This window comes from Schistocerca cancellata, chromosome 2 (genome assembly GCF_023864275.1).
Source record: "Schistocerca cancellata isolate TAMUIC-IGC-003103 chromosome 2, iqSchCanc2.1, whole genome shotgun sequence".
NCBI lineage: Eukaryota > Metazoa > Arthropoda > Insecta > Orthoptera > Acrididae > Schistocerca > Schistocerca cancellata.
In genome coordinates this window covers 269,129,994-269,157,352 of record NC_064627.1, presented here as the reverse complement: position 1 = coordinate 269,157,352, position 27,359 = coordinate 269,129,994, and the positions used below count along the sequence as shown (strand labels likewise).

The following is a 27,359-nucleotide window of genomic DNA, read 5'->3' as shown; positions in this document are numbered from 1 at the left end:
CTAACCTAAGGACATCACACACATCCACGCCCGAGGCAGGCCCGTAGCGGTCGCGCGGTTCCAGATTAAAGCGCCTAGAACGGCACAGATGACCTTAGATGTTAAGTCCCATAGTGCTCAGAGCCATTTGAATCATTTTTTAGAAACGACGGAGAGGCTCCGTCCCCGCCGCAGCCGCAGTGGTCCACAACCCCACGACGACTACTGCAGTCTACTTCACCCCTCCGCCGCCCCACACCGAAGACAGGGTTATTGTGCGGTTCGGCCCCCGGTAGCCTCCCAGGGAACGTCTCACACCAGACGAGTGTAACCCCTATGTTTGCGTGGTAGAGTAATGGTGGTGTACGCGTACGAAGAGAACTTGTTTGCGCAGCAGTCGCCGACATAGTGTAACTGAGGCGGAATAAGGGGAACCAGCGCGCATTCGCCGAGGCAGATGGAAAACCGCCTAAAAACCATCCACAGAATGCCCGGTTCACCGGACCTCGACACAAATCCACCGGGCGGATTCGTGCCGGGGACCAGGCGCTCCTACCCGCCCGAAAAGCCGTTACGTTAGACCGCACGGCCAACCGGGCGGGCACTCGAGAACAGTTACTAACTTCACGTATTTCATTGTTAAAAGTTGACGTCAAAAATTATTAAAAATTGCGGATGTGCGAATATTACAGACAGCCCGTGTGTATGAGAGGAGGCTGTGCCAGTTGCAGACGCCAGCTGCTGTTAAAACCGGCGGCGTCATCCCACCCAGGCTCGTGCCCGAGTGCGTACCGGCGGCACTTGCGGTGTACCGCTGCTCCGTCACATCAAAGCGGGCAGACATCAATCGCGGCCGGATCGTGGCTCGCCTCCGCCGGACACGGCGACAAACATGCAATCGGGTTACGGCTTTATTTGCAAACACAATCTGTCGCCGCGGGCGGCGTACGTCTGCTGGGCGCCGGTGTTTGCGGGCGCCGCTTCTGACGCGGCCGTCGCGACAGACGCACAGACGGGGGGGTCCCGCGACCGAGCAAATATGCGCAGCTTCGGACTTTGAACGCCGCGCGGTCGCGGCCAAAAGCGACGAAACACACGTAACTCGGTTTGAAAGGCCAGCGCGTGTTAGCTCACCGGGGACGGCAGCGCTCTGTTTATCTTCTCCTTTACTTTTTTCCGGCCTATCGCCGTATCAAACGCGGCCAGGCGTAACAAAGGGTCAGGTTTCAGTCGCACGAGCCACGCCGCGAGTTAAAAGTGACAGGGGACGAGTGCAGTTCATCGGACATCAACACTTGTAAAGATAGCAGAATGGGAAGGCTAAATGTCACGCGGTGGCTTATGCCGTAGGTGTAGTAGGAGCGTGGAGGGCAGAAGTACTCCACAGGAAGGAAAAAAAACACCGTTGTTTAAAGTACACGGAGTTACACGTTGGACGCAAGTGTTTATACGGCGTTGCGCGAACCAGTAACGCCATAGGCAGTCTGCGATCACCGCATACCGCTCCAGCCCGTTCCATGGACGACATGGCAAGTAGCGCACCAGTTCCTACACCTCTACATATACAAAGCGATTCAAAAGAAAGGACAGATTTCAGTTGTTTATTACAGACAAACTATGAAAGGTAGAAACATATTACGCATGTCACTGGACAGAGCAAGGTTCAAAGTATTATTTTCGCACAGACGCTGTACCATACACTCAACACGAGCACCATGTGTTGCTTGAGCAACATCGAAACGGTAATCCATTTCGTTCCACACACGAACCAACTGGTCCTTGCTTTTTGAATCGACGGGTTCAAAACTTCAGTTTATCTCTTGAAAAGCAGGGACAAAGCCTCTGTCTTTCATGTACTCCCCACAGAAAAAATTGCAAGGTCTGAGGTCTGGCGACCTGGGAGGTCAAGAGCAGTGAACAAGATCTTGTTGTCCACCTCTTCTTATTCAACGTTGTTGGATGGTGTTGATAAGATAACGTCGCACTTCAAGGTGAAACTGAGGCTGGACGCTGTCATGTATAAAAATGAAATCAGTGGAAGCTTTTTGAAGTTGAGAAAACAACTGATTTTCGTGCAGGTACGATATTCCCGTCACAGAGTCCTCCACAAAAAGGTGTCCATTAACTTTGTGAACAGAAACGGTGCAAAACATATTCAGCTTTGGCGAGATTTTGTTCCACTAGGGCGGTTCACTTTGCCCGATATACGAAACGTCGATTCGTCCGGAAAGATGAGTCCTTTGGAAAAAGTGTCCTCTGCCATATCGTGGAGAACTGAAATGCAAAATTCGTGAGTTCTGTTTGGCACTTCGGGAGGTAATTGCTGCAGTAAATGCATTAAGGCTTCATATGTAGGTATCGTCTCGGAACACGCCGCACAGTTGTCTGAGGAACCTGAGTTCTCTGGCCTGCCCGTATTGTGGAATTCGAAGGACTTCGTAAGGGCACACCTCGGATACGCTCGACATTTTCATCACATGTCTGTGGCCGACCAGTGCTCTTACATTTGCATGTGCAAATTTTTTACGGTTTTGCTGAATCAAAGGCGAGATGCACATTGCACATGAACAGAGTATAGACTTCGCACAAATTCCAACACACAAAGTTATTTCTCTTTTGGTTTAGTCGCCATGTTGCTAAAAAGAAAAACAGCGCAGCTGTGTCAAAACTTTCCTCTATGCAGTGGAATGCTCAGTGTGTTTCTATCTTTTATAGCCGGCCGGTGTGGCCGAGCGGTTCTAGACGCTTCAGTCTGGAACCGCGCGACCGCTACGGTCGCAGGTTCGAATCCTCTTTCGGGCATGGATGTCTGTGATGCCTTTAGGTTAGGTAGGTTCAAGTAGTTCTAAGTTCTAGGGGACTGATGACCTCAGATGTTCAGTCCCATAGTGCTCAGAGCCATCTGAACCATTTTTCTTTTATAGTTTGTCTGTAATAAAATATTGATATTTCTCTTTTCTTTTTGAATGACCCGTTGTATAATCTGCAAGTTAGATGATAGTGTGGCGAAGGGTACCACTATATGCCCCCTCTCTCCTGGCTAGGTGCCGTACCCCATTCGCGAAAGGCGCTTGGGAAAAATGATCAATAGTAAGCGTAAAAAAAAAATGGTTCAAATGGCTCTGAGCACTATGGGACTTAACATCTGTGGTCATCAGTCCCCTAGAACTTAGAACTGCTTAAACCTAAGGACATCACACACATCCATGCCCGAGGCAGGATTCGAACCTGCGACCGTAGCGGTCGCACGGTTCCAGACTGAAGCGCCTAGAACCGCACGGCCACACCGGCCGGCAATAGTAAGCGTCCCTGTCGTCTCTAATTTCTCGGATTTTCTCGTTGTGATCATTTCGCGAGACGTGTGTGGGATTGGGAGGAAGTAATCAGAGGAAGTGATCAGAAGCATCACGACACCAGTTAGTGGGCGTCAGTTTGGGGTGTGTCCACCCTTCCCCATTATGGCGGCTTGAATTCTACTGGAGACAGTACCGTTGAAGTTTCTGAATGTTTGTGGAGGAATGGCAAGCCATTACTCCTCAAGAGCCGAAACCAAAGAAAATAGTGATGTAGGACTCTGGGTCTGGAAAGAAGTCGTTGTTCTAATCCGTCCCAAAAGCAGTTCCATTGCGTAGGGCGCACTGTCATGCTGATACAAACAGTCGCATATCCAGACTGTTCCTCTACTGTACGCTGAACACAACCCTGCAAAGTGCGTTCATATAGCTCCGCATTTAGCGTTTTTTTTAAGCACCACAAGCGGGAACACATTCAAACCACAAAAACACCCCTAAACCGTAACACGGCCTCCTCCATACTTCACTGTCGGTTCTACATAATAGAGATGGGCAAACTCGTTCATCCTTGGGAACTAATTCACTGGTGATCGCTCTTTTTTGGGAACCGTTCTTTTTACTCGTTGACCGTCCACAGTGCTTGGCATAAGGTTCTTATGAAAAATTGAAAATTACTAGCATAGGTAACTGAAGATGGAAGGTGCAAAGAGCGGGCACTTGCCTCTCTCCTGGAGTACAGAGTTTTTATTCGTAACAGAATTCTCACGCACTCGTAATTTTCGTGATTCTGCAAAACATCTCGTTTAGTCAAATGTAGCGTTATGGGATGGTCGCAGTGAAATACTGTAAGGTGGCGCACGAGAAACCGGCCCCAAGTACAGACTGCTCGCCAGTTTCGCACGATTTGTTGACCGCTACGAGCAGAACACATAAACATGTAATAATTAGGCAGTGAAGAAATAACAAATAAGGTAATGGAAACAACTTCGAAACAAGAGATGACGATTGAAAAGCGACAATGAGCAGTCTAGTACTCGGGCCGATTTTTCGTGCGCCATCCTGTACCACTGAAATAATATCTTAGGCGTTATCACATTCTCTGTACAAAATGTGACACTATACACTCGATTACGAAGCGCGGGATGCATTCGGTTGTAAGTCGGTCTGCCATCCATAACAATGAACATGCTCTTTTATCTTGGATAAAAAAATGACGGAAAATGGCCATGCGTGTGTGCCGTGCCGACGTCCTTTGCATGTGTAATAACAAAAATATCTTGCCTTTTTACTAGTATTTCTTCGGCTGTTTATCGAAATAGTGAAGTAAGCTGATACGCCGTTTTGTTACCTGAAAAGATGTATGTTTACATACCACGTAATTTTTATGTAATTTACGTATTATAAAATACATTTTAATTACCGGTCGTGGACGCTGAATAGAATACTAAAAGAACCAGAAGTTCTGAGTTCAAAAAAGGTTTGAAACAGATCTAAAATGGGCGTGCGAAGCGAACGAAACGAACAACAACTCGGTACTGAACTATGAGCAGTCGGCAGCGGAACTACGACGAGTGCCGGCTGGAGTGGCGACGCGGTTCTAGCCGCTACAGTCTAGAACCGCGCGGTTCTAGCCGCTACAGTCTGGAACCGCGCAACCGCTACGGTCGCAGTTTCCAATCCTGCCTCGGGCATGGATGTGTGTGATGTCCTTAGGTTAGTTAGGTTTAAGTAGTTCTAAGTTCTACGGGACTGATGACCACAGCAGTTAAGTCCCCTAGTGCTCAGAGCCATTTGAACCATTTTTGAACTGCGACGAGTGGCCACGCGAAGAACGACGAGTCGGGCCGAGAGAGACCGAGACCGAGACCGAGACCGAGACCGAGACCGAGGGGGACGGGACCGAGGCTGGAACGAGACCGGCCTACGTGCTGTTGCGGCAACGAGACCGACCGTTTCCGGTTCCCGGGAGCTGTAAGTAAAAAGCCGCGACCGAAGTGAAATGTGAAAGAGCGTTCCTTAGAATTTGGTGAACCGTACCTTTGGACCCGTTAGTTCGCGAACGGCCCATCTCTACTACATAAGATGGCAGGTAACGGTTCTCACGCATTCACCCAGCCCAAAACCGTTCCATCGGATTGTCACAGGATGTAGCATGATTCATCACCCCAAATCACTCGTTTCCAGTCACTCACATTCCACTGTTATTCAGCACACGTCGAAACTTTACAAAATATCTGGCATGTCATATATTATTGTTAGCTATATATTTTATTACAAAGGGCGTTTCAGCTGCCCGACTAGCATTCGGGAGGACCACGGTTCAAACCAGCGACCGGCCATCCTTGTATAGGTTTTATGTGATTTCCCTAAATCGCTTCAGGCAAACGTCGGGACGGTTCCTTTGAGACGGCACGGCCGATTTCCTTCCCCCATCCTTCCCTCGTCCGATGGGACCGATGACCTCGCTGTTTGGTTCCCTCTCCCAAATCAACCAATCAATCAACCATCAGCTGCCCTTGCCGAAGGGTTTTATTTAATCCAGGACGCCATGAAATACCACAAGCAAAATTTGCACACTCTGTAACTCACTATGCACAAACTAACCTGTATTAGTTCCCCAGAAAAAATGAATCGGATCTTTTTGGAGGACATTTAATGTCACATGCCAGGAATGCTCCATGTTCTACCTAGGACAAACAGGCCGAAATTTCAACACGAGGTACACAGAGCACATAAAAGCCTACACACGCAACAGACACACTACATCAGCCATAGCAACACATGTACATAATGCAGGACACCCATTTGGAAAAATAGAGCAAAATGTCAAAGTACTCCACAACCTAAATAAAGGACATAAAATGGATTTGTTAGAAGAACTGGAAATATATTCACATTACAGAAAATATGAAGATAAAATACTAAACGAAAAACTTGAAAGTGAATCAGTGAATTTCTGCAGGTGTTTCGATAGTATACTTAAATAAAAATAGCAACACATAGAAATAAGCACAATTGTAAAATGGACGTAAGTAAATCATGATCCAAATTGTTAAGGTAAATAACCTCTGTACAAAAGTATATCATACTCTGTTAACTACTTTTAGGAACATCTGTGTAACTGTTTTGTTGTAAAAAAATGTTTTCGATGTATAAAAGTGTACAAGAAGTTGTGTGTGATGTTTAGTGTTTGTGTGTGACTCTGCACAAATGGACCATAAGGAAACTGTAAGTACAAATTCTTCTAAATTTCGTCACTAACTCCACAAAAAGATCGACAACCAACTAAGAATCGCGTGTTTTCTTATATATTGCAGAAAAGTCAACGAAAATAGCAGAATCTCACTCATCGACAACATCACATAGGAACGACATAACAAACACAAAAAGCGCACTTGAAAATAGGAATCATTTCCCAAAACGCGTCGAGGGAAAAATAAAATAAATAAATTCGTGACTAGTAGCAGATAAGTTATTTATAAACAAACCTATTATACATTTAATGTAGTTAAATCTTGTGCCGGGATTCGCTTTCGCTAGAGGCTGTAGTTTTTGAATTACTCAAGGAAAACGCATAAAATTGACCTTCAAATGCGTATTTCCTGAATAACCTCACACCGTTGGGTGGCTTGCGGAGTATAAATGTAGATGTAGAACCTGAAAACTATGACCTCCATCCAAAACGTATACCGGCACAAAATTTAACTACATTAAATTACCAACAAAAAAGGTCCTATTAATTTTTTGTGTAGGACTAATGGTTTGTGCGCAGCACGCAAGAGAATGTGAAAATCTCGCACGTGGTTTTTCAAGGTGTTGCAGGTTGCCTAAAACCCATAGTTAGGGGCAGCTGAATCACCCTATATAGCTGTCACATGCGTGGCATGATGTTAAGTCCCATTCTGTATACTCACTCTGTTTTTGTAGTTTGCAGTACTCCACTGAAAATTGCCATACCTCCTACATTCCGACAGCGGATTTTATAAACAAATAACTTTACGGTTAAAGCCGATCATGATGGCATCTAAAAAATTCACACAGAGAAGATGAGAATTGTGAAGTGGCCATGAAAGTTATTGCAAGGAGTGACGTAGACTCTAGCACTTACCAGCCTAGCGAAGCATGTACGAGTATGTAGCTTGCATTGGCCAGTCGATGCTATATACTCGCGAGGCGACCAAATTAGTAGTAAGGCTGGACTCAGCGAGTCTGACGTCAAGGTACGCAGGTTATTTACCTCCTGGCAGCAGACTTGCATTAACGAAAGACGAATAAGCCGCGGTTAACCAACGATAAACGAATGAAATACAACCGAGAAACAATTCAGATGGGACCCGGCCGTTTTATAACCTTGGTAGCATGCTTCCGTGACTAAAAACATAGTCAACATTTCCAACCTGCAGGAAAGCTGCACTGACCTATCCATTTTACATTATGGAGGGGGCGACGATTTTTCAGCGCTAGGGATACCCTCTTCATGTGTAACCTAGCGTAGAAAACGTCTCTCGCCGTGACCGCACGGGCCACAAACAAAATTTGATTAGAAACAGCTTTTGCTAAGGGTCAGTGCCATATTGTGATTTTTAATAAAAGTGATTTATGATAATCACACATTTATTCTGACATCATAGCCGGCCGAAGTGGTCGAGCGGTTCTAGGCGCTACAGTCTGGAACCGTGCGACCGCTACGCTCGCAGGATCGAATCCTGCCTCGGGCATGGATGTGTGTGACGTCCTTAGGTTAGCTAGGTTTAAGTAGTTCTAAGTTCTAGGGGACTGGTGACATCAGAAGTTAAGTCCCATAGTCCTTAGAGCCATGTGAACCGTTTGATTTGACATCACTGATAGTCCTAGCGGTTTGGTTTGTGATTATGTTTGGTTTGTGGGGCGCTCAACTGCGTGGTTATCAGCACCCGTACAATTACCCAATCTTTGCTCAGTCCAATTTCGCCACTTTCCTGGATGATGATGAAATGATGAGGACAACACAAACACCCAGTCATCTCGAGGCAGGTGAAAATCTCTGACCCCGCCGGGAATCGAACCCGGGACCCCGTGCTCGGGAAGCGAGAACGCTACCGCGAGACCACGAGCGGCGGACTGATAGTCCTAGCGTTCCGCGACATAATAGAAGTATCAAAATTTCACGCGTAATTAGTTTACTGGCAGAGATTTGCGTATAAAGTTTGTGTACTTGCTTGCTACACATGCAACCGAAGCGTGATTGTAGTCATCGGATTCGTAACGTTATCAGAATGTGAATGCTATGGAAAAGTCTAAGGTCTACATGTGTAGCAAAAGAGGCTAACCTACAAAGCAGAAGGACGAACTCAAAGAATGGTTCAAATGGCTCTAAGCACTATGGGAATTAACATCTGAGGTCATCTGTCCCCTAGACTTAGAACTACTTAAACCTAACTAACCTAAGGACATCACACACATCCATGCCCGAGGCAGGATTCGAACTTGCGACCATAGCAGCAGCGCGATTCCAGACTGAAGCTCCTAGAACCGCTCGGCCACAGCGGCCGGCAAGGACAATCTCCCAGTCTGATAAACTGCGCACACTGACGCGAATAATCGCTTGGTTGGCACTTCTCCCAATGATTCAGGAGAAATCTTATGTAAGCCTATTACTTCGATTGCAAGTCTTACAAAGCTCTTCCAATCTTTGACTCTAATAATACAGCACATCCGATGTCTTCCAAATTGACACCGTTTTCTTTCTGAATCACTTCACCAGACAGCGTAGTCAAAGTAAAATGTAATAGGAATTCTGTCATAGTCCGGTGGCGTGTTAGCTCCGAGAAGGAGCTTATCTGGCATATTGGTAATGATAGTAAACAATAATGGTCCAGAGATGCTACCGCGTGGAACACCGTACATATTTACCAGCAGCTAGACTGACGTAGTGTTTTGTGTGGCAGCGTGTCGGCGCCCTCTTCGCCGGGGGCGGGCTCCGCCTCCGGAGGTTCTGGCCGCCCCCCGTCGCCAGCGCTGCCCCCGGGGCTGCAGGAGCACTCCGCCGCTGCCGCAGCCGCGGCCGCCGCCGCCGCCTCCCTACGGCCCGCCGTGCTGCCCGCCTTCGGACACCACCTGTTCCCCGGCTTCTCGGACGCGTGAGTACACTTGTGATTATTTTCTGGCCACTTGGCCCTATGTTGAGATCTGCCACTCTCAAATGTGATTTTGGTTTACAGTGAGATGACAAAAGTCATGGGATACCTTCTAGTATCGTGTCGGACCTCCTTTTGCCCGACGTAGTGCAGCAGTTCGACGTAGCGTAGACTCAACAATTTGTCACAAGTCCCCTGCAGAAATAATGAGCCATGCTGCCTCTACAGGCGTCCATTATTCCGAAAGTGTTACCGGTGCAGGATTTTCTGCAAGAGCTGCCTCTCAATTATGTTCCATAAATGTTCGATGTGATTCATCTCGGGCGATCTGAGTGACCAAATCATTCGCTGAACTCTCCAGAATGTTCTTCAAACCAATTGTGGCTCGGTGACATAGTGCATTGTCCAGAATGAGATTTTCACTCTGCAGCGGAGTGTGCGCTGATATGAAACTTCCTGGAAGATTAAAACTGTGTGCCGGAATTAGACTCGAACTCGGGACCTTTGCCTATAGCGGGCAAGTGCTCTACCAACTGAGCTACCCAAGTACGACTCACGCCCCGTCCTCACAGCTTTACGTCTGGAGCTCTTTCTCATTCTGGATACATCCCCCAGGCTGTGGCTAAGCCATGTCTCCGCAATATCCTTTCTTTCAGGAGTGCTAGTTCTGCAAGTTTCGCAGGAGAGCTTCTGTAGAGTTTGGAAGGTAGGAGACGAGGTACTGGCAGAAGTAAAGCTGCGAGGAGGGGGCGTGAGTCGTGCTTTTGTAGCTCAGTTGGTAGAGCACTTGCCCACGAAAGACAAAGGTCCAGAGTTCAAGTCTCTGTCCGTCACACAGTATTAATCTGCCAGTAAGTTTCATATCAGCGCACACTCCGCTGCAGAGTGAAAATCTCATTCTGGAAACATCCCCTAGGCTGTGGCTAAGCCATGTCTGTGCTATATCCTTTCTTTCAGGAGTGCCAGTTCTGCAAGGTTCGCAGGAGATGGTTCAAATGGCTCTGAGCAATATGGGACTCAACATCTTAGGTCATAAGTCCCCTAGAACTTAGAACTACTTAAACCTAACTAACCTAAGGACATCACACACACCCATGCCCGAGGCAGCATTCGAACCTGCGACCGTAGCAGTCCCGCGGTTCCGGACTGCAGCGCCAGAACCGCACGGCCACCGCGGCCGGCGTTCGCAGGAGAGCTTCTGTAAAGTTTGGAAGGTAGGAGACGAGGTACTGGCAGAAGTAAAGCTGTGAGAACGGGGCTTGAGTCGTGCTTGGGTAGCTCAGATGGTAGAGAACTTGCCCACGAAAGGCAAAGGTCCCGAGTTCGAGTCTCGGTCCGGCACACAGTTTTAATCTGCCAGGAAATTTCCTAGTCCATTGCCATCCATAAAAATTCGACGAAGTCCATGAATGGCTGCAAATAGTCTCCAGGTAGCCGAATACACCTATTTCCAGTCAATGATCAGTTCGGTTTGACCAGAGGACCCAGTACATTCCAAGTAAACAAAGCTCACTCCATTTTGGAGCAACCACCAGCTTGCACAGCGCCTTGTTGAGAACTTGGGTCTGTGGCTTCGTGGGATTGGGGTCTGCGTCATGCTCGAACCCTACCGTCAGTTCTTACCAATTGAAATCGGGATTCATCTGACCAGGCCACGGTATTCCAGTCGTCTAGGGTCCAATTGATACGGTCAGGAGCCCAGGAAATGCGCTGCTGGCGATGTCGTGATGTTAGCAAAAGCACTTGCGACGGTCATCTGCTGCGATAGCCAATTAACAGCAAATTTCGCCGACTGTACTAAAGGATATGTTCGTCGTACGTCCCACATTGCCTGCTGCCGTTATGTCACACAATGTTGCTTGTTTATTGGTACTGACAACTCTACGCAATCATTGCTGCTCTCGGTTGTCGGCCACTGCATTGCACGTGTTGAGAGGTAATGCCTGAAATCCGGTTCAAATGGCTCTGAGCACTTTGGGACCTAACATCTGAGATTATCAGTCCCCTAGAACTTAGAACTACTTAAACCTAACTAACCTAAGGACAGCACACACATCCATGCCCGAGGTAGGATTCGAACCTGCGACCGTAGCGGTCGCGCGGTTCCACACTGAAGCGCCTAGAACCGCTCGGCCACATGAAATCCGGTATTCTGGGCACATTCCTGACACAGTGGATCTCGGAATATTGAATTCTCTACCGATTTCCGAAATGGAATGTCCAATGCATCTAGCTCTAACTACAGTCCACGTTCGAACTCTGTTAATTACTGTCGTCCGGCTATAATCACGCCGGAAACCTTTTCATGCATATCACCTAAGTGGGAATGATCGCTGCACCAATGCACTGCTCTTTTATACTTTGTGTATGCGATACTACCGCCATATGTATACGTGCTATCGCTGTCCCATGACTTTTGTCACCTCAGTGTATTGAGAGGCAGCTGTTCAGCAAGTAACGCGGTATATGGTTAACGAAATGAGGTGCGATATAGATGAAATTCAGCTGGACCACATGCATCGTGTTATGATCATGACCTGAGTGCGAGGTCGATCACGTTATCTCGTCTCCCTTTGGCCCAGAGCACGCCTTTATAAGGAAAGATCGCTTCCGTGGACTCTGGTTGGCTAGTCTTCGAGAACAGGGACTCGACTACAGCTTATTACGAAGGGGTGGCGTTATCCGAGGTTGAAGAAGCGTTGAGAAAGACACACACACGGCGAGAGAGTGCTTTATTCTAATTCAATTGAAAGCCTACCGTTTTAGTCGTTTTTACTTCTGCAGGGGTAGAATATGACTGATGTGACTTTACTGTTCGTCGAATAATATGTGAAATCATTGCCTGACGGCGGGAATTAAAATTTCTGTAGTGGCTAACATTCATGCTATCCTCTTTGGTTCAATTCTTGTTGTAGATAATAACTGGGAACGCCCCAAACATTTATTTAGTCAGTTAATTAGTTAATTAGTTAATAACCAAGCGTAACGGATAACAGCCGGCTGAGGTGGTCGAGCGGTTCTAGGCGCTACAGTCTGGAACCGCGCGACCGCTACGGTCGCAGGTTCGAATCCTGCCTCGGGCATGGATGTGTATGACGTCCTTAGGTTAGTTAGGTTTAAGTAGTTCTAAGTTCTAGGGGACTGATGACCTCAGCAGTTAAGTCCCATGGTGCTCAGTCATTTGAACCGTTTGAACGGATATTGCAATGGCCAGGCAAACAATCAAAGCAGGTAGTGGATCAAAAGCATTTTCACAACTGTCTAACACGAAGTGAGCACATGGGTTTATGATTTTGTTAACGACTGACTCATTATTGTTTCAGGGGTAAAAATACTCAGGGTTGCAACAGTAGAAGGGGTCAGATGTTTGGAATTAGTAGGGTGAATGCTGACGTTGATTCTGATTAAAGATACAGTTTATTGTGGAGAACAGAGCTCATATAATACATTGAGCGCGCTCATCATCCAAACCTAAGTGGTCTCGCACGATATTATGTACGGAATTGGAAGGAAAATTATGTTGCTTCTGGGATTAAGGTGGTTCTGATACGTAACTTCTCTTCTCACGCCATCCATACAGTGGCTGGTGACTACTGTTTCTAACGATGATCAACAAAACATGGCTGTGGGTGGCTGAATGACTTTGGCGCGAATAATCAATGCGTAACTTCAAGGCATTATAAGATTAGGCAAAAATATACGTGATAAAATATATGTAAATCATCAGTACATCCTAGCAAATCCTTCACACCATCACACGTTTAGCCTACTTGAAATTCGACAAGATCGATCAATCCGCAGTGACTGTGCAGTCAACACCCTGTGAGAGAATGGCAGTCAATGCCAGAAATACGTACTCACCGTGAGGGATCGATCTTGGATTAATAGCAAGATCTCACACTCAGCAGACAAAAGTCTTATCCTTAAATACCTTAGGAAGCAGATGATCCGTTCTCCACGAAGTTATATTCTTGTGGGAGCATGGAAACAATGATCAGCAGAGAAAAACAAATAAAACCAAATAATGCCACACGCGCGAATAATTAAATATTTCGCACTCTTCACTAGGCTATAATCCCAACTTGAACCAATACAAAAGGTGCGTACTCTTTGTCGTAACAGTTGCGATGACATGGCTTATACACTCCTGGAAATTGAAATAAGAACACCGTGAATTCATTGTCCCAGGAAGAGGAAACTTTATTGACACATTCCTGGGGTCAGATACATCACATGATCACACTGACAGAACCACAGGCACATAGACACAGGCAACAGAGCATGCACAATGTCGGCACTAGTACAGTGTATATCCACCTTTCGCAGCAATGCAGGCTGTTATTCTCCCATGGAGACGATCGTAGAGATGCTGGATGTAGTCCTGTGGAACGGCTTGCCATGCCATTTCCACCTGGCGCCTCAGTTGGACCAGCGTTCGTGCTGGACGTGCATACCGCGTGAGACGACGCTTCATCCAGTCCCAAACATGCTCAATGGGGGACAGATCCGGAGATCTTGCTGGCCAGGGTAGTTGACTTACACCTTCTAGAGCACGTTGGGTGGCACGGGATACATGCGGACGTGCATTGTCCTGTTGGAACAGCAAGTTCCCTTGTCGGTCTAGGAATGGTAGAACGATGGGTTCGATGACGGTTTGGATGTACCGTGCACTATTCAGTGTCCCCTCGACGATCAACAGTGGTGTGCGGCCAGTGTAGGAGATCGCTCCCCACACCATGATGCCGGATGTTGGCCCTGTGTGCCTCGGTCGTATGCAGTCCTGATTGTGGCGCTCATCTGCACGGCGCCAAACACGCATATGACCATTATTGGCACCAAGGCAGAAGCGACTCTCATCGCTGAAGACGACACGTCTCCATTCGTCCCTCCATTCACGCCTGTCGCGACACCACTGGAGGTGGGCTGCACGATGTTGGGGCGTGAGCGGAAGACGGCCTAACGGTGTGCGGGACCGTAGCCCAGCTTCATGGAGACGGTTGCGAATGGTCCTCGCCGATACCCCAGGAGCAACAGTGTCCCTAATTTGCTGGGAAGTGGCGGTGCGGTCCCCTACGGCACTGCGTAGGATCCTACGGTCTTGGCGTGCATCCGTGCGTCGCTGCGGTCCGGTCCCAGGTCGACGGGCACGTGCACCTTCCGCCGACCACTGGCGACAACATCGATGTACTGTGGAGACCTCACGCCCCACGTGTTGAGCAATTCGGCGGTACGTCCACCTGGCCTCCCGCATGCCCACTATACCCCCTCGCTCAAAGTCCGTCAACTGCACATACGGTTCACGTCCATGCTGTCGCGGCATGCTACCAGTGTTAAAGACTGCGATGGAGCTCCGTATGCCACGGCAAACTGGCTGACACTGACGGCGGCGGTGCACAAATGCTGCGCAGCTAGCGCCATTCGACGGCCAACACTGCGGTTCCTGGTGTGTCCGCTGTGCCGTGCGTGTGATCATTGCATGTACAGCCCTCTCGCAGTGTCCGGAGCAAGTATGGTGGGTCTGACACACCGGTGTCAATGTGTTCTTTTTTCCATTTCCAGGAGTGTAGATATGCAATGGGTGAGGCTCACATCACAAAGAGAAAAACGTCAAATATTCTGCAAAAATGTTAAAGAAACTAAATAAACGCACATGGAGAGTACAATGAATGCAAAAAGAAACATTAGACATGCGGGAGCACTACAGTATATGGATCTGAATTGTCTGTCTGTTACAACTAGCGCACATCATAGCGTTTTCGGCTTAATGATGATGGATGTTGGGTACTAACAGCTGAAAACCGGAAAGAGATAACAAGCATAGAACCACCACAATCCGTCGAGAATAGGTTACTGGAGTCCCGGTTGAGATTCCAGATAGCTATGCTTTGTTAACAGCTGACACCCTGGCACAGACAACGATGCCTTGCATGATGTGTAGAGCCACAGTCGACTGGAATACTTTGTGGCATTCTGTGGTGTTTAGCGACGAGTGGCGCTTCTGGTTGTGGCGATTAGATCGCCAAATTGCCCGAAGACGACGTGGTGAAAGGTCATAGAGAACAACGATTATCGAGACTCACATCTTACCAACTCCTGGACTCAAGTTTTGGGAACTATTCGATGTGACAACAGGCCGGTTTTGATAATTGTTGAGGACAAGCTGGATGCTTTCCAGTATGTGGTAAAAATGATGTCATACCCTCGACGATGCGAGTACGAGATGAATGTTCCAGCAGGATAATACAAGACCCCACGGTACAGTTCACACTTGAGGAATGCGCGGATTCTTGGCTGGGCTGCCCCGTCCGCTGATATGTCACCCAAGATCATGTCTAGGATACGATAGGAGGGCATACACTTTCACATCAGCCTCCAGAGGCTACCAACATAAACTTAGGCGGCATGCGTTTCAGACATGGCAAGAAATTCCTCAGGATGACACTCGGAGGCTTTCTCCTTCCATGCCACATCGAATACAAGAGTGAATTCGTGCCTGTGGGGGCCATACCTTATACTGATGTTGACAGTGGACATCAGTTCAGAGTATTCCAAATCAAAAAATGGTTCAAATGGCTCTGAGCATTATGGGACTTAACATCTGAGGTCATCAGTCCCATAGATCTTAGAACTACTTAAACCTAACTAACCTAAGGACATCACACAAATCCATGACCGAGGCAGGATGCGAACCTGCGACCATAGCAGTAGCGCGGTTCCGGATTGAAGCGCCTAGAACCGCTCGGCAACCGCGGCCGACTAGAGTATTCCATTCGGAATAACATTAGTACGACGTCTGACCCCTCCCCTCACCACAACCCCTCCAGAGGCAAGAAACTTTAATCACTTAATATTTCCGTTACGCGGTGATATGCTCAACACGGCTTGGTAAGTATGGAACCGGTGCTTCAAGGTGTAACACTTTGCACTTGGGTCACAGTATTCTACGCAGGAGAACCTTTTGGTTTCGGTAGAGAGGGCATTTGCAAATAGAATAAAACTAAACGAGATACTGGACAGAAGATTTTTATCAAACAGTCCGTTACCATTCTTTTTTTTAATCAGCTTGCAGGGTTCAGGCCCCACATTGATCTCTCAGTATTTTAGGCACTTTGTAGGGGTTTTTGGAACATTGCCTTAAGAAAAACAGCATCTATATTACAATTATTTCAATAAAAGTGTTATGTATGTGTTTCGTTTGGTGAACGGTTTCGATCTTTTGTAAGAGCATCATCAGGCCATCTTTTACTCGTTGGAGCAGGCCGCTCTGGAGGCCAGTGCAGTATTCCACAACACGTCTCCACTCAGCAGTGTTCCACACACCTCCAGAGCGGCCTGCTCCACGCCACAGGCTCTGCTGTCGCCGAGAAGTAAAAAATTGTCTGATGATGTTCTTATAGAAGACCGAAACCGCCCACCAAACGAAATATATATAACAGGACTGTTTTATTCAAATAATTTTAATGTAATTTTTAGGGTTTACGGAGTAAGATTACATTTATTGAAAAACCATTACTACTGTTTTTAAAATTAAGATATAATTTTGATGAAGGGAACTTGCTTTATTAGTGGTTGATAGTTGGCGATAACTGATCAACAGCCGTAAGAATTCAGTTTTCTGCTTTGCGTGATTTCTGGCTTCTGTTGTTATACCGCCACATTCACAGTATTTCGGATTATCTTGTATCCTCCTTATTAGCTTTAAATGTGAGGAATCAGATTTTGGGGGAAGTCTTAGACTGTGTTCCCATTTACGTGTTTTAATACTTCATGTTCGTCTTCGCATTTGCATTTTGTTCTTGTTTATAAAATAGTCTTTAGCTCTAAAAACGTTTACTAGACTCTTTGCTAAAACAAAGGTAACTAGGAACTTCCAACACACTATAATCTTATGGGTTGTCCGGCCGCTGAAACTGAGATGAAATGATGGCAACACACACGTCCACCCGAGCGAAGAAAATCCTCCACCCGGCCGAAATCGAACCCGACACCCCGCGAGCTAGAGGCACCAATACTAACCCCTAGACCACGAGCTGTATCAGTTTTCCAACTCTTCACTACGCTGAGCTCACACATTTAGCAGCAGCAAATACAGAAATGGACAGTAGAGTAAGGTCACTCAATTGCACAAATGTATTTTACTCTTGACGACAGGTAATACTGTAGAAAAAGTGTTCTATTTAACCATTTCCTTTATATGCGTGAAAACCGTCTGTTTCCATTACCTGGTGCTATTTCCAGTGGCACGGAATTACTTTTTATAATTTTCTTTTTAATATTGACGTAACAGTAAGAGTGATACCATATAGAATGCTACAAAAATTTTATATGTAGCTGTTGGATTTGTGTTATAACAGTTCCGTGAACATACTCTATCTCTTGTATTCTTTCCGTTACAATACAGGTTATCTTATGATTATTTTTTCGGTCTAAAGTGGTGTCAAATAGTTTGTTCTATCAGCAGCTGTGAAAAGTGATTTTCTTTAAATATTTACGGGCAATGGGCACCATCTGCTCATAGCATTTAATGTTGGCATGCTCTTGACCACATATATTTTTCATTCTGCCACTAATACTGTTCACCTTTACGACTTCATTTACATAGAGGGTTCAGAACAGAAGCATGATAATAAGGGTATACCAGGACACGGCACATTGAATAGAGCAAAATTTAACAAATTGCCGTAAGTCTGAAATGCTCCCATCATTTATTCGACAATATCAAGTTTGTATTCAGGTAACACTGCGGCAGAAGTCCCTGAAATAAGGAGCGGCCAAACTTTGAAGCCCATTTATTGTGAAAGGGTGTTAATCGGCATAAAGAAGAATGGAAAGGAAAACGGATTGTATATTAGGGCAAATAATGTAAATATGTATCGAAGTGATAGCTTTTTCCTTTTGGCAGCGTTTCAGTTCCCACAGCGGTTAAGTTTATCAGAGATAAAGGAAAGTACTCATCACTTTCCGAAGTAGTAAACATTACAGATTTGAACAACTGCCATCACAGGCTGTGAAGATTCCTCTCGTTGGATGAGACGAAATAATAAACAAAGAAAAATGCAAAATTTTACCTAAACCGTAGTCGAGGCCCAAAAATCACATGGCAATAAGAAAATTTTTGCATTTACGTCTTATTCACATTTTCGACCCATCATGTTAAATGACAGCAAGTTCGTATCAGATCCGTTTTTGTTGGTTACAAGGTTTTACGTTGCCAGTGCTCCTAAACCCCTACTGGATGTCGTTTCAGAAAAACATGTAGAACCTTAAATCAACATTTTCCCCCTTCATCTAGTAGAAATATAGACATCTTTAGGTACATTTGAGGATGATTTCACTGAGCACAAAGATGAATCAGCAACATTATTCCATCGTATCTCTGCACAACGCCAGCAAGTTTATTGTCTCCATCTGCAATGACACATACGAGATACTCTAAACTCATTACTCAACCGTATGATAACAATATGAGAAACATGCGATCGTTACTCTCCAAAGCCATCTGTCATTGCTTCTACGCCCCCTGAATTTGTAGATCCAGTGTTATTATTTTACCTGCGAGAGAAATCACTTTCATTATTAAGGTCAAAAGAGAATCCCTGGTTCCAAAGCCTGAAGACATTACAGTTCACGGTATAGCAGGAAACTCATAAGTTCATTCGATTTCTGCACTCATCCAAGTTCAGTAAGTGGACGGTACAACATAACGCTAACTTCTTGTAGTGCAATGGCTTCGCCAGTTGTACGTAGGCAATGCATTTGGCCCAAATACCATGTCTTCGTCCACACAAGTCGACATATCCCTCTGTATAGCCGTCACGCCCGTAATCGATGATCTTCCAATGACTTGAGCATACCCACATTGTCTCGCAAATCATACTATCGGCAGGTTCTGTTCACTGTTCGAAGCAACAAATAACGTCAACGAAGAACACATTTTGATTACGTTTTGTGAGGTAATGGAATCGGCCGGTTACTTTGACGTAGGTACGGTCTCGTGATTTCGTTATAAACTAGAAAATTAGCATAACTCATATAAATTTGAATGGAAAGTAACTTATTATGTCTGTATGAATAAAGGTTTTAATGAAGTAGTATGAAAATACCTCTCACGTCTATGAGAAAGATGTGTCTATCGGCTTAAATGATCTTTTTCTTTTCTCTTTAGAACATCTAATACAGCTTTTTCCCCGATGAATTCCTCGTTGTAAGTCTCGGTGAGGTAACCAATGGTATCGTCTCATCATACTGGTCTTCCTGCATCCCTTGTGCCTTCTTTCCGTCACACTGAAGTCTTGATGAATGCGCCCACTTTTTTCCTCGCTCATAACACCAAGATTTAAAAGGAAAAAACAAAGGTGAATGTTCAGCAAGTGGATCTTGAGACTCTTCAATCAGCCTAACTTTCAGAATTCTCCCTGCATGTTGACTGCAATAGAAATTGAATTTGGGGCCTTTTGCGGACTAACATTTTAGTGACAACTTCCTGAATGATAACCGAGACACGCCAAGCTATATTAGAATAGAATATCATTTTTCGAATGTCAGATCCAGAAAACAATTTCGCTATTCATAGATGAGGAAAATACTTGCAGAGATACTTGAAATATTCTCCATGTGAGGCTTTCACAAACTGTTTCATTACGACCAATCTTTGTGCAGTACTGGTAAAAGAATTTTTCTTCTCTACACACATCAAAAATTTCCTCATAGTTCAGTCTACTTTGAGCAAATGATGGCCTACTATTCTACTCAACATTTTAAAAAATTATTATAATATCGTATATACATATATATACAAATACTCTACTGTTTGTGTAAAATTGCAGCTCCAAGGACACAGGTGATTGCAATGAAATCTGTGAGATGACAATACGCAGAGGGTTAGAATTGCAGCTCTATACATGCACATTGAGCTTGAGAATTCAGTACAGCCGGCCGCTGTGGCCGAGCGGTTCTGCGCGCTTCAGTCTGGAACCGCGCTGCTGCTACGGTCGCAGGTTCGAATCCTGCCTCGGGCATGGATGTGTGTGATGTCCTTAGGTTAGTTAGGTTTAAGTAGTTCTAAGTGTAGGGGATGGATGACCTCAGATGTTAAGTCACATAGTGCTTACAAGGGAACTTCCCCATCGCTCCCCCCTCAGATTTAGTTGTAAGTTGGCACAGTGGATAGGCCTTGAAAAACTGAACACAGATCAATCGAGAAAACAGGAAGAAATTGTGTGGAACTATGAAAAAAATTGGTAAAATATACAAACTGAGTACTCCATGCGATGATAGGCAATATCAAGGACAATGATAGTGAAGGAGCGCCGTGGTCGCATGGTTAGCGAGAGCAGCTACGGAACGAAAGGTCCTAGGTTCAAGTTTTCCCTCGAGTGAAAAGTTTAATTTTTTATTTTCAACTCATGTGACAAACTCTTTTATTTTCGTCACTTTCTTGGTAGTGATTATCACATCCACAAGAAAACCTAAATCGGGCAAGGTAGAAGAATCTTTTTACCCATTCGCTAAGTGTACAAGTTAGGTGGGTCGACAACATATTCCTGTCATGTGAAGCACATGCCGTCACCAGAGTCTTATAGAATATATCAGATGTGTTTTCCTGTGGAGGAATCGGTTGACCTATGACCTTACGATCAAATGTTTTCGGTTCCCAGTGGAGAGGCACGTACTTTGGTCTACTAATCGCACGGTTTTGCGGTGCGGTCGCAAAACACAGACACTAAACTTATTACAGTGAACAGAGACGTCAATGAACGAACGGACAGATCATAACTTTGCGAAAATAAAGAAAGTAAAATTTTCAGTCGAGGTAAGTCTTGAACCACTCACGCTAACCACGGGACCACGGCGCTCCGAGTTCATATACGCCTTGATGTTGCGTATCTTGCACGTGGACTACTCAGTTTGTATATTTTACTAATTTTTTTCATAGTTCCACACAACTTCTTCCTGCTTTCTCGATTGATCTGTGTTCAGTTTTTCAAGGCCTATCCACTGTGCCAACTTATAACTAAATCTGAGGGGGTGCGATGGGGAGCTTCCCTTGTTAGAGCCATTCGAACCATTTGAATTCACTACAGCCTGAATCCATCGTGCGCTGCTATCAGTGTCTAGATGAACATCATGGAATCAAACGGAGCCTGAATATGCTATTGTGAAACACACTGCAACGCGGTTTGAAGGCCGTCATAAAGCATCCACAGTGGCTGCAGTAGAACCGGAAGTGAACAGGTTGCCTACCAATCAGGTTCCAGATACTGTTAATTCCGTCTCGTGTAAATGGAATGGGACTGCGGCCGGTCAAAGACTTGAAGAAAACAGATACAAAGAGCGTAGCTTTATTAATAATTTTATTTATCTACCAGTTTCGGTGCCTCATTGACGCCATCTTTAGGCCCCTATACACGTAGCTAGGTAAGACATCTGAACGTCTGTGCTATTATAGTGACCACCATATCCAACTGCTTTCCGCAGACTTTTTCTTGGTGGACGTGGACGCTTTCCACCTCTAACGGTAGCTTAGGCAAGTCCCGTACGTGTTCGGTTACGTTACGTGGTTCGTGCTCACTCCATATCCAAACATTATGCCGATTCGCTTTACCGCATGTTTGGAGATGGCTGCGCCACTGAACACAATTTTATTAACAGTATCATCTTCAGTCTACGTTTTGTTAAATATTTCCACACGAAACTCAGCTCGTTCTTCTTTGCCACTTTGTCTTAAAACTTACAACAGTTTCAAATTTGTAGGGTCTGAATGACAGGTGTTTCCGTAATACGTTCCACAGTTAACCACTAGGCTGGCACGTCTCGTCGATTTACCGGCACCACGAATGTAAGACTGCCGAACTTTTCCAGTTGCTGCGTCAGGACTGGTGGAAGACGCTGAATCGGCGTCCTGTGTGATACACTGGCAGTTTAGGTGAAACCATTGTACCAATTAATAACAGTTTGTCTTTGAGGTGGTGGCTTGTGATTTTTAATATGAAATGTCTATGAACTGTAGTAGCGGATTTGGTTTCTACGAAACAAGAAATAACACTGGTCATTAACAGCACTGTTGCAAGACTCCATGATCGCGCTGGTATAAATAACTGACTTGCGCGTGCGACCTAGCGGGAACGTCGGGAACTGACAGTTTTAGGCGAGAATAAAACTTGAAGATATTCTGCATTCAGTGCTATATCAAACATTTCTTTTTACCCTTTTTGCAACTGAAGGTTATTTTTGTGTAACTAATTTATGAACAATCTGTACGTAGCAAAGTTAATACTCAGTTGTACTTTGAGACAAGAGAATATTATCTTTCACTGCATCTAGTGATATGTTAGTGTTCAGTGACAGTAACAAATATACATTACATTCCTTGGCCATGAATTTTCACAAAGTTAAGTACCTCATCTTGTTCCATTTATAAGAAAGTGAAGTAGAACTTTTGATGTGTTACTGTATCAACTTGGCCTCTTCCAGTAGTAATCGTAGTATATCGGAGTATACATTACTGGGCCGGCGAGTGTTACATCGTCCGGCCCAACACAGTTGACCAGCGAGCAGCTGACCTGGAATTTAGCACGCCCGCCTCTCGGATCTTGCAGTCGCTGCTGGCGGAGTACCCTGCCCGCTGCAGGGAGGATGTGTACCTTTCTTTATATATAGCCGTGACCCGGCTGATGGGGAGTGATTGTCCAGGCGCGCGAGGTGTCGGTCCGGAGGGGTCAAATGGGGCGGGCCGCCGTTACCAGTCAATCATCATTCTACATTCAATTAGGACGGCGCAATTGGCCTCTATTGGATTTGCCGCGGGACCCCACCCGTCTGTCGTCACAGCAGCGGCAGTCGGCGCATTTCTCACAGCGCCAGCTACTGCGTCTCCGCGTCTGCCGGCGTAGAGGCACAGCGTAAACGCCTACATGTACTGAGAAAACCATTGTGAAGTGCAAGCAGAGAGCGCATTCAGACGGCTAACCAGCGAGGGGTCGAGAAAGGCAACTGCCTCTCCTGCCCCCCCCCCCCCTCCCTCCGACCCCCCTTAGTCACCCAACTTTCGAAAAAAGTGATCTTAGCAAACTAACCTCGCATCCCCCACCACGCACAGACAGACGTATCGGTAAAGTATCAGTTTCAATAAAGCTAAAATGTACAGCGTCTGATGAAAAAAGAACCGAGAAAGCAAGGAGGGAAAGAAATGATACTTCACTAGTGATGTTTCTTTTCTTTCGGTTATTAGTAAGTCGAGTCAAATTTACAGAGAACTTGGCCGTATGAGCCCACTTATCAGTTTGACGTTGTAGCTCCTCTGAATGCATGCACTAGCCTGAGACAAACTGGCCCATAATGTTGTAAATGGTCCTCGACACTCTGATTTATAGCACTGGGACAGATGTGACGGCCGAGTTGCGTGTTCTGTCGAGGTCAGATCTGAGGATAGTGCTGGCCATGAGAGTACCTCGGCATCAGGCAGACATAATACACACTTGCTACGTGCCGAAGTGCATTGTCCTGTTGAAAAAAACACCAAAATACTGTCGTGTGAGAGGTGACACCTTCTGACAGGGTGTCTGTGACGTGCTGTTGTGCTGTCAAGAATTCCCTCAATCACTACCGGCCGTGACCTGGAGACATATCCGATGGCTCTCCACACCATGACTCCAAAACTTTGAAAGAAAGAGACCTCTTCACGGGTTTCCGCCATACTCGACAGCGCTGGTCATCCAGGATAGAGCAGAACCGCGATTCATCGCGACGCCGTGCATCAGCAATCCATACTTCTCGTTGACTGCACCACTCCGGTCGCAGCCATTTGTGATGCCTTGTTAACGGCAGCCTACGCATGGGACGGTAATTCCCTAGTGCGGCTGTTGCTACTCTGCGACCTTGTGGTCATCAGATGTGGTCGACTGAAACATTGACGACAAGAACTTCTGTCCTCACGCTCCCATGCAGTCCATCATCCGGCTACTGCCACATCTGAACGCCCTACGAATCTGGATATTGCATGATTCGACCAGCCTGCCAAGTGGGAAGCTACAATTAGGCCTTTTCCAAAATGTGGCAGGTGCTGATAATGCTGTCTCGAACGAGTACGTTGCATTTCAGCGTCATTCACAATTATAACTTAAAATCTGACGCTATTCACGCCTCTTACATATCCTTACGTATCATTTATATACCAACCAACAGTGTGCACATCAAGTTTTTGTATGTCCATCCTTTTGGCAGGTCTTTGGGACGACGGCCGTTTATTGTCGTGACAAAATAAAACACCTACATCCGTCATTATGATTTAATTACATTTTGTTGCAACCAGTTTCAGCGCTTCCATGCGCCATCTTCAGGCTGTTGTTGATGCGGTACTGGTTGAGATGATCCCTATATATATATATATATATATATATATATATATATATATATATATATATATATATATATATATATATATATATATATCACATCAGTTGCTAGCATAACTGGATAATGTGTCAGCACTGCGATTGATGGATGGAGTGCTGACACAATATCTGCATATCCAGTTATGCTGGCAACTGACGTGATATATATAGGGATCATATCAACCCGTACCGCATCAACAAGAGCCTGAAGATGGCGCATTGAAGCGCTAAAACTGGTTGCAACAAAATAAAATTAAATCATAAGGACGGCTGTATTTTGTCACAATATTGTGTACGTCTAAGTAGTCACGTTGACATTCAACGATGGCTTCTGTGTCACATGTTTTCTTCAGCCACTGTATAATGGATGTTGAAATCTCTTTCCCGCTATTTTTGCTGATTCTTTATTGAAACAGTTTTCTTTGCGGCGGCGTGGCACGGGTAAGTGATCGGCCACACCGGTACTTTTCGCCTTCAGTTTACTCCGACAGTAAAAAATGGAAATGATCCTATGCCGTCAGTGGCCGGGATTTCCCAAGCGGAAAGTTCGCCCACCAAGTGCAGATCTTATTGAGTGCGACGTCACATTTGGCGACTTGTGCGTCGACAATGTGGATGAAACGATGATGACACCACAACACCCAGTCCCTGAGGGGAGGAAATCTCTCACCCCAGCCGGGAGTCGAACCCGGGCCCACGTGCGTGGCATTCCAACGCGCTGACCGTTCAGGTAATGGCGCGGACATCCCGACGGTTAAAACTGCTCGAAACAACCGGTTTTTGAAACTGATCTCTCTTCACGATACTCAAATATTTCAGAGTAATGGAAATTTTACTTCTTTCTTTTTAAAAAAAAAAGGATTTAAAAATCAATAATTTTAGCACTGCTGCTATGGCAAATTGAAATGCAGGTTTTTGACTAGTTATTATAAAAAATTTGTGCGGGTCGGAGTGAGAAAGCCTGGAGAGCCGACAACGATTGGGGGAGCGGTGTGTTTACCCAATTCCGCTTCCACTACGGCATTTGCATGACGTCATATGGCGCTGGATGACATGGCGGCCGATCGGTGTCATGTGCGCCACTGCGCATGATCTGGTAATTAGTTAAAAGCACCTAATAGCGGCTAAAATAAAGTTCATAATACATACGCTTAATCCCAGTCGACGTCGAAATTTACTTTTCTGAAAAAAATTTACTTTCGTGAAACCTGGTTTCTATGAAAAGGGCATTATGTAACATATATATAGCCTCGTGTTTGTCGATCGGCAGCAAACGGTGTGACGTGCGCCGCGATCGCCGTCTGTCTGGGTCGGCTGGCGTCACTCGTAACTAAGATCGACAGCCGTTTCATTCGATTAATATCGCAGTATTAGATCAGCGTTTCGAAACCAATCACGCCTCCTCGCGTGTTCTAAATAATTCTTGCTGTCCTCCGTCAGGATCAGTTATCGAATTGGGCGTTACGGCCACTAAATGGAGTTCATTATCCATTTAGGTAGGAACTGATTCGGTTCTTCGATCTCTCTTTTTTTGTGTTTTTGTTTTCTGTTTTGTAATTCCTGCCTGGCCGAAGCGACTTCTCGTGAACAGAATACTTTACACGGAATGGACTTTGTGCAGGGTTAATAACCCCATCATTTAATTGCCTTTTCAACAATGCTCATAGAAAGGGAGAGAAAAAAATTAGTTCTATTTTAACGTCTCTGAAAATTGGTGAAATGGTACATATTTGTTCTGACACTCTTATACGATTTGGGAATTTTCTTTCCTTCTTAATAAATCGAAAGTGGAAATCGACAACAGCACAGTAGACTCAGTTTCCCAAAATATAACGTTTCCGTAGATGAAACGACAAAATGGAGACGGTATTTTTGTATGTTCATTAGCTTGGATGGGACACATCAGCGAATTTCTGAGAGGTATTTTAAGTATCAACAGAATTTTACGCAGGTGTATCGAATTTGCCGTTCCAACCTTATCACATTTGTCGTGTCACCAACTCAAACGTAACACACTTTACCCATCCAATGAGCTGTAGATTAATGGGATACTTTATTTTCATCTCTTTAACTATTGTAACGCTGAAGGGATTGAAATCTAACGATATAAATAACGTATTCAGCATCAAAATTAATACGCACCCTACAGAATGTACAGAATATAGAACAGTAAATTTGATATATCATTCGGTAGAAATTCTACAAGGAATATTGATTAACCTAAAGTTAAGAGAGAATTCGATGAAGGACAGTTCGGTTTCAGCAGCGGCCAAGATTCAAGAGATGCAATTGAACTTTTACGAATAATTGCGGAAGATAACTAAAAAGAGGTAGGAACGTTTTCGGCTAAAAGGCGAAGGACATGGAAGAGAGGAAGTAATTGAGAAAAGGGTGAGAAAGGGTTGTAGACTATCCCTACGCTATTTACTCATTACAATGAACAAGTAGTAAGGTAACAAAGGAGAAACTGTAAAGGGAATTACAGTTAAACGGAAGAAATAAAAGACGTGAGAGTGGCTAGGGAGCTCAGTCGATAAGAGCATTACTTTCGTTAGCCAAGGTTCCTTGTTCAAGTCACG

General features: G+C 45.4%; 1 protein-coding gene across 1 annotated transcript in view; it reads left to right on the top strand.

Moving 5' to 3' along the window:
• LOC126153166 (paired mesoderm homeobox protein 2B-like) overlaps positions 1-9,395 on the top strand; it is a 296,092-nt gene extending 286,697 nt beyond the window's left edge. Inside the window, exons 7-8 of the mRNA XM_049916051.1 lie at positions 9,200-9,243; positions 9,310-9,395. Of these exons, the coding sequence (XP_049772008.1) occupies positions 9,200-9,243; positions 9,310-9,395 (130 nt within the window). The remainder of the gene's footprint in view (positions 1-9,199; positions 9,244-9,309) is intronic.
• The last annotated feature ends 17,964 nt before the right edge of the window (positions 9,396-27,359 follow it).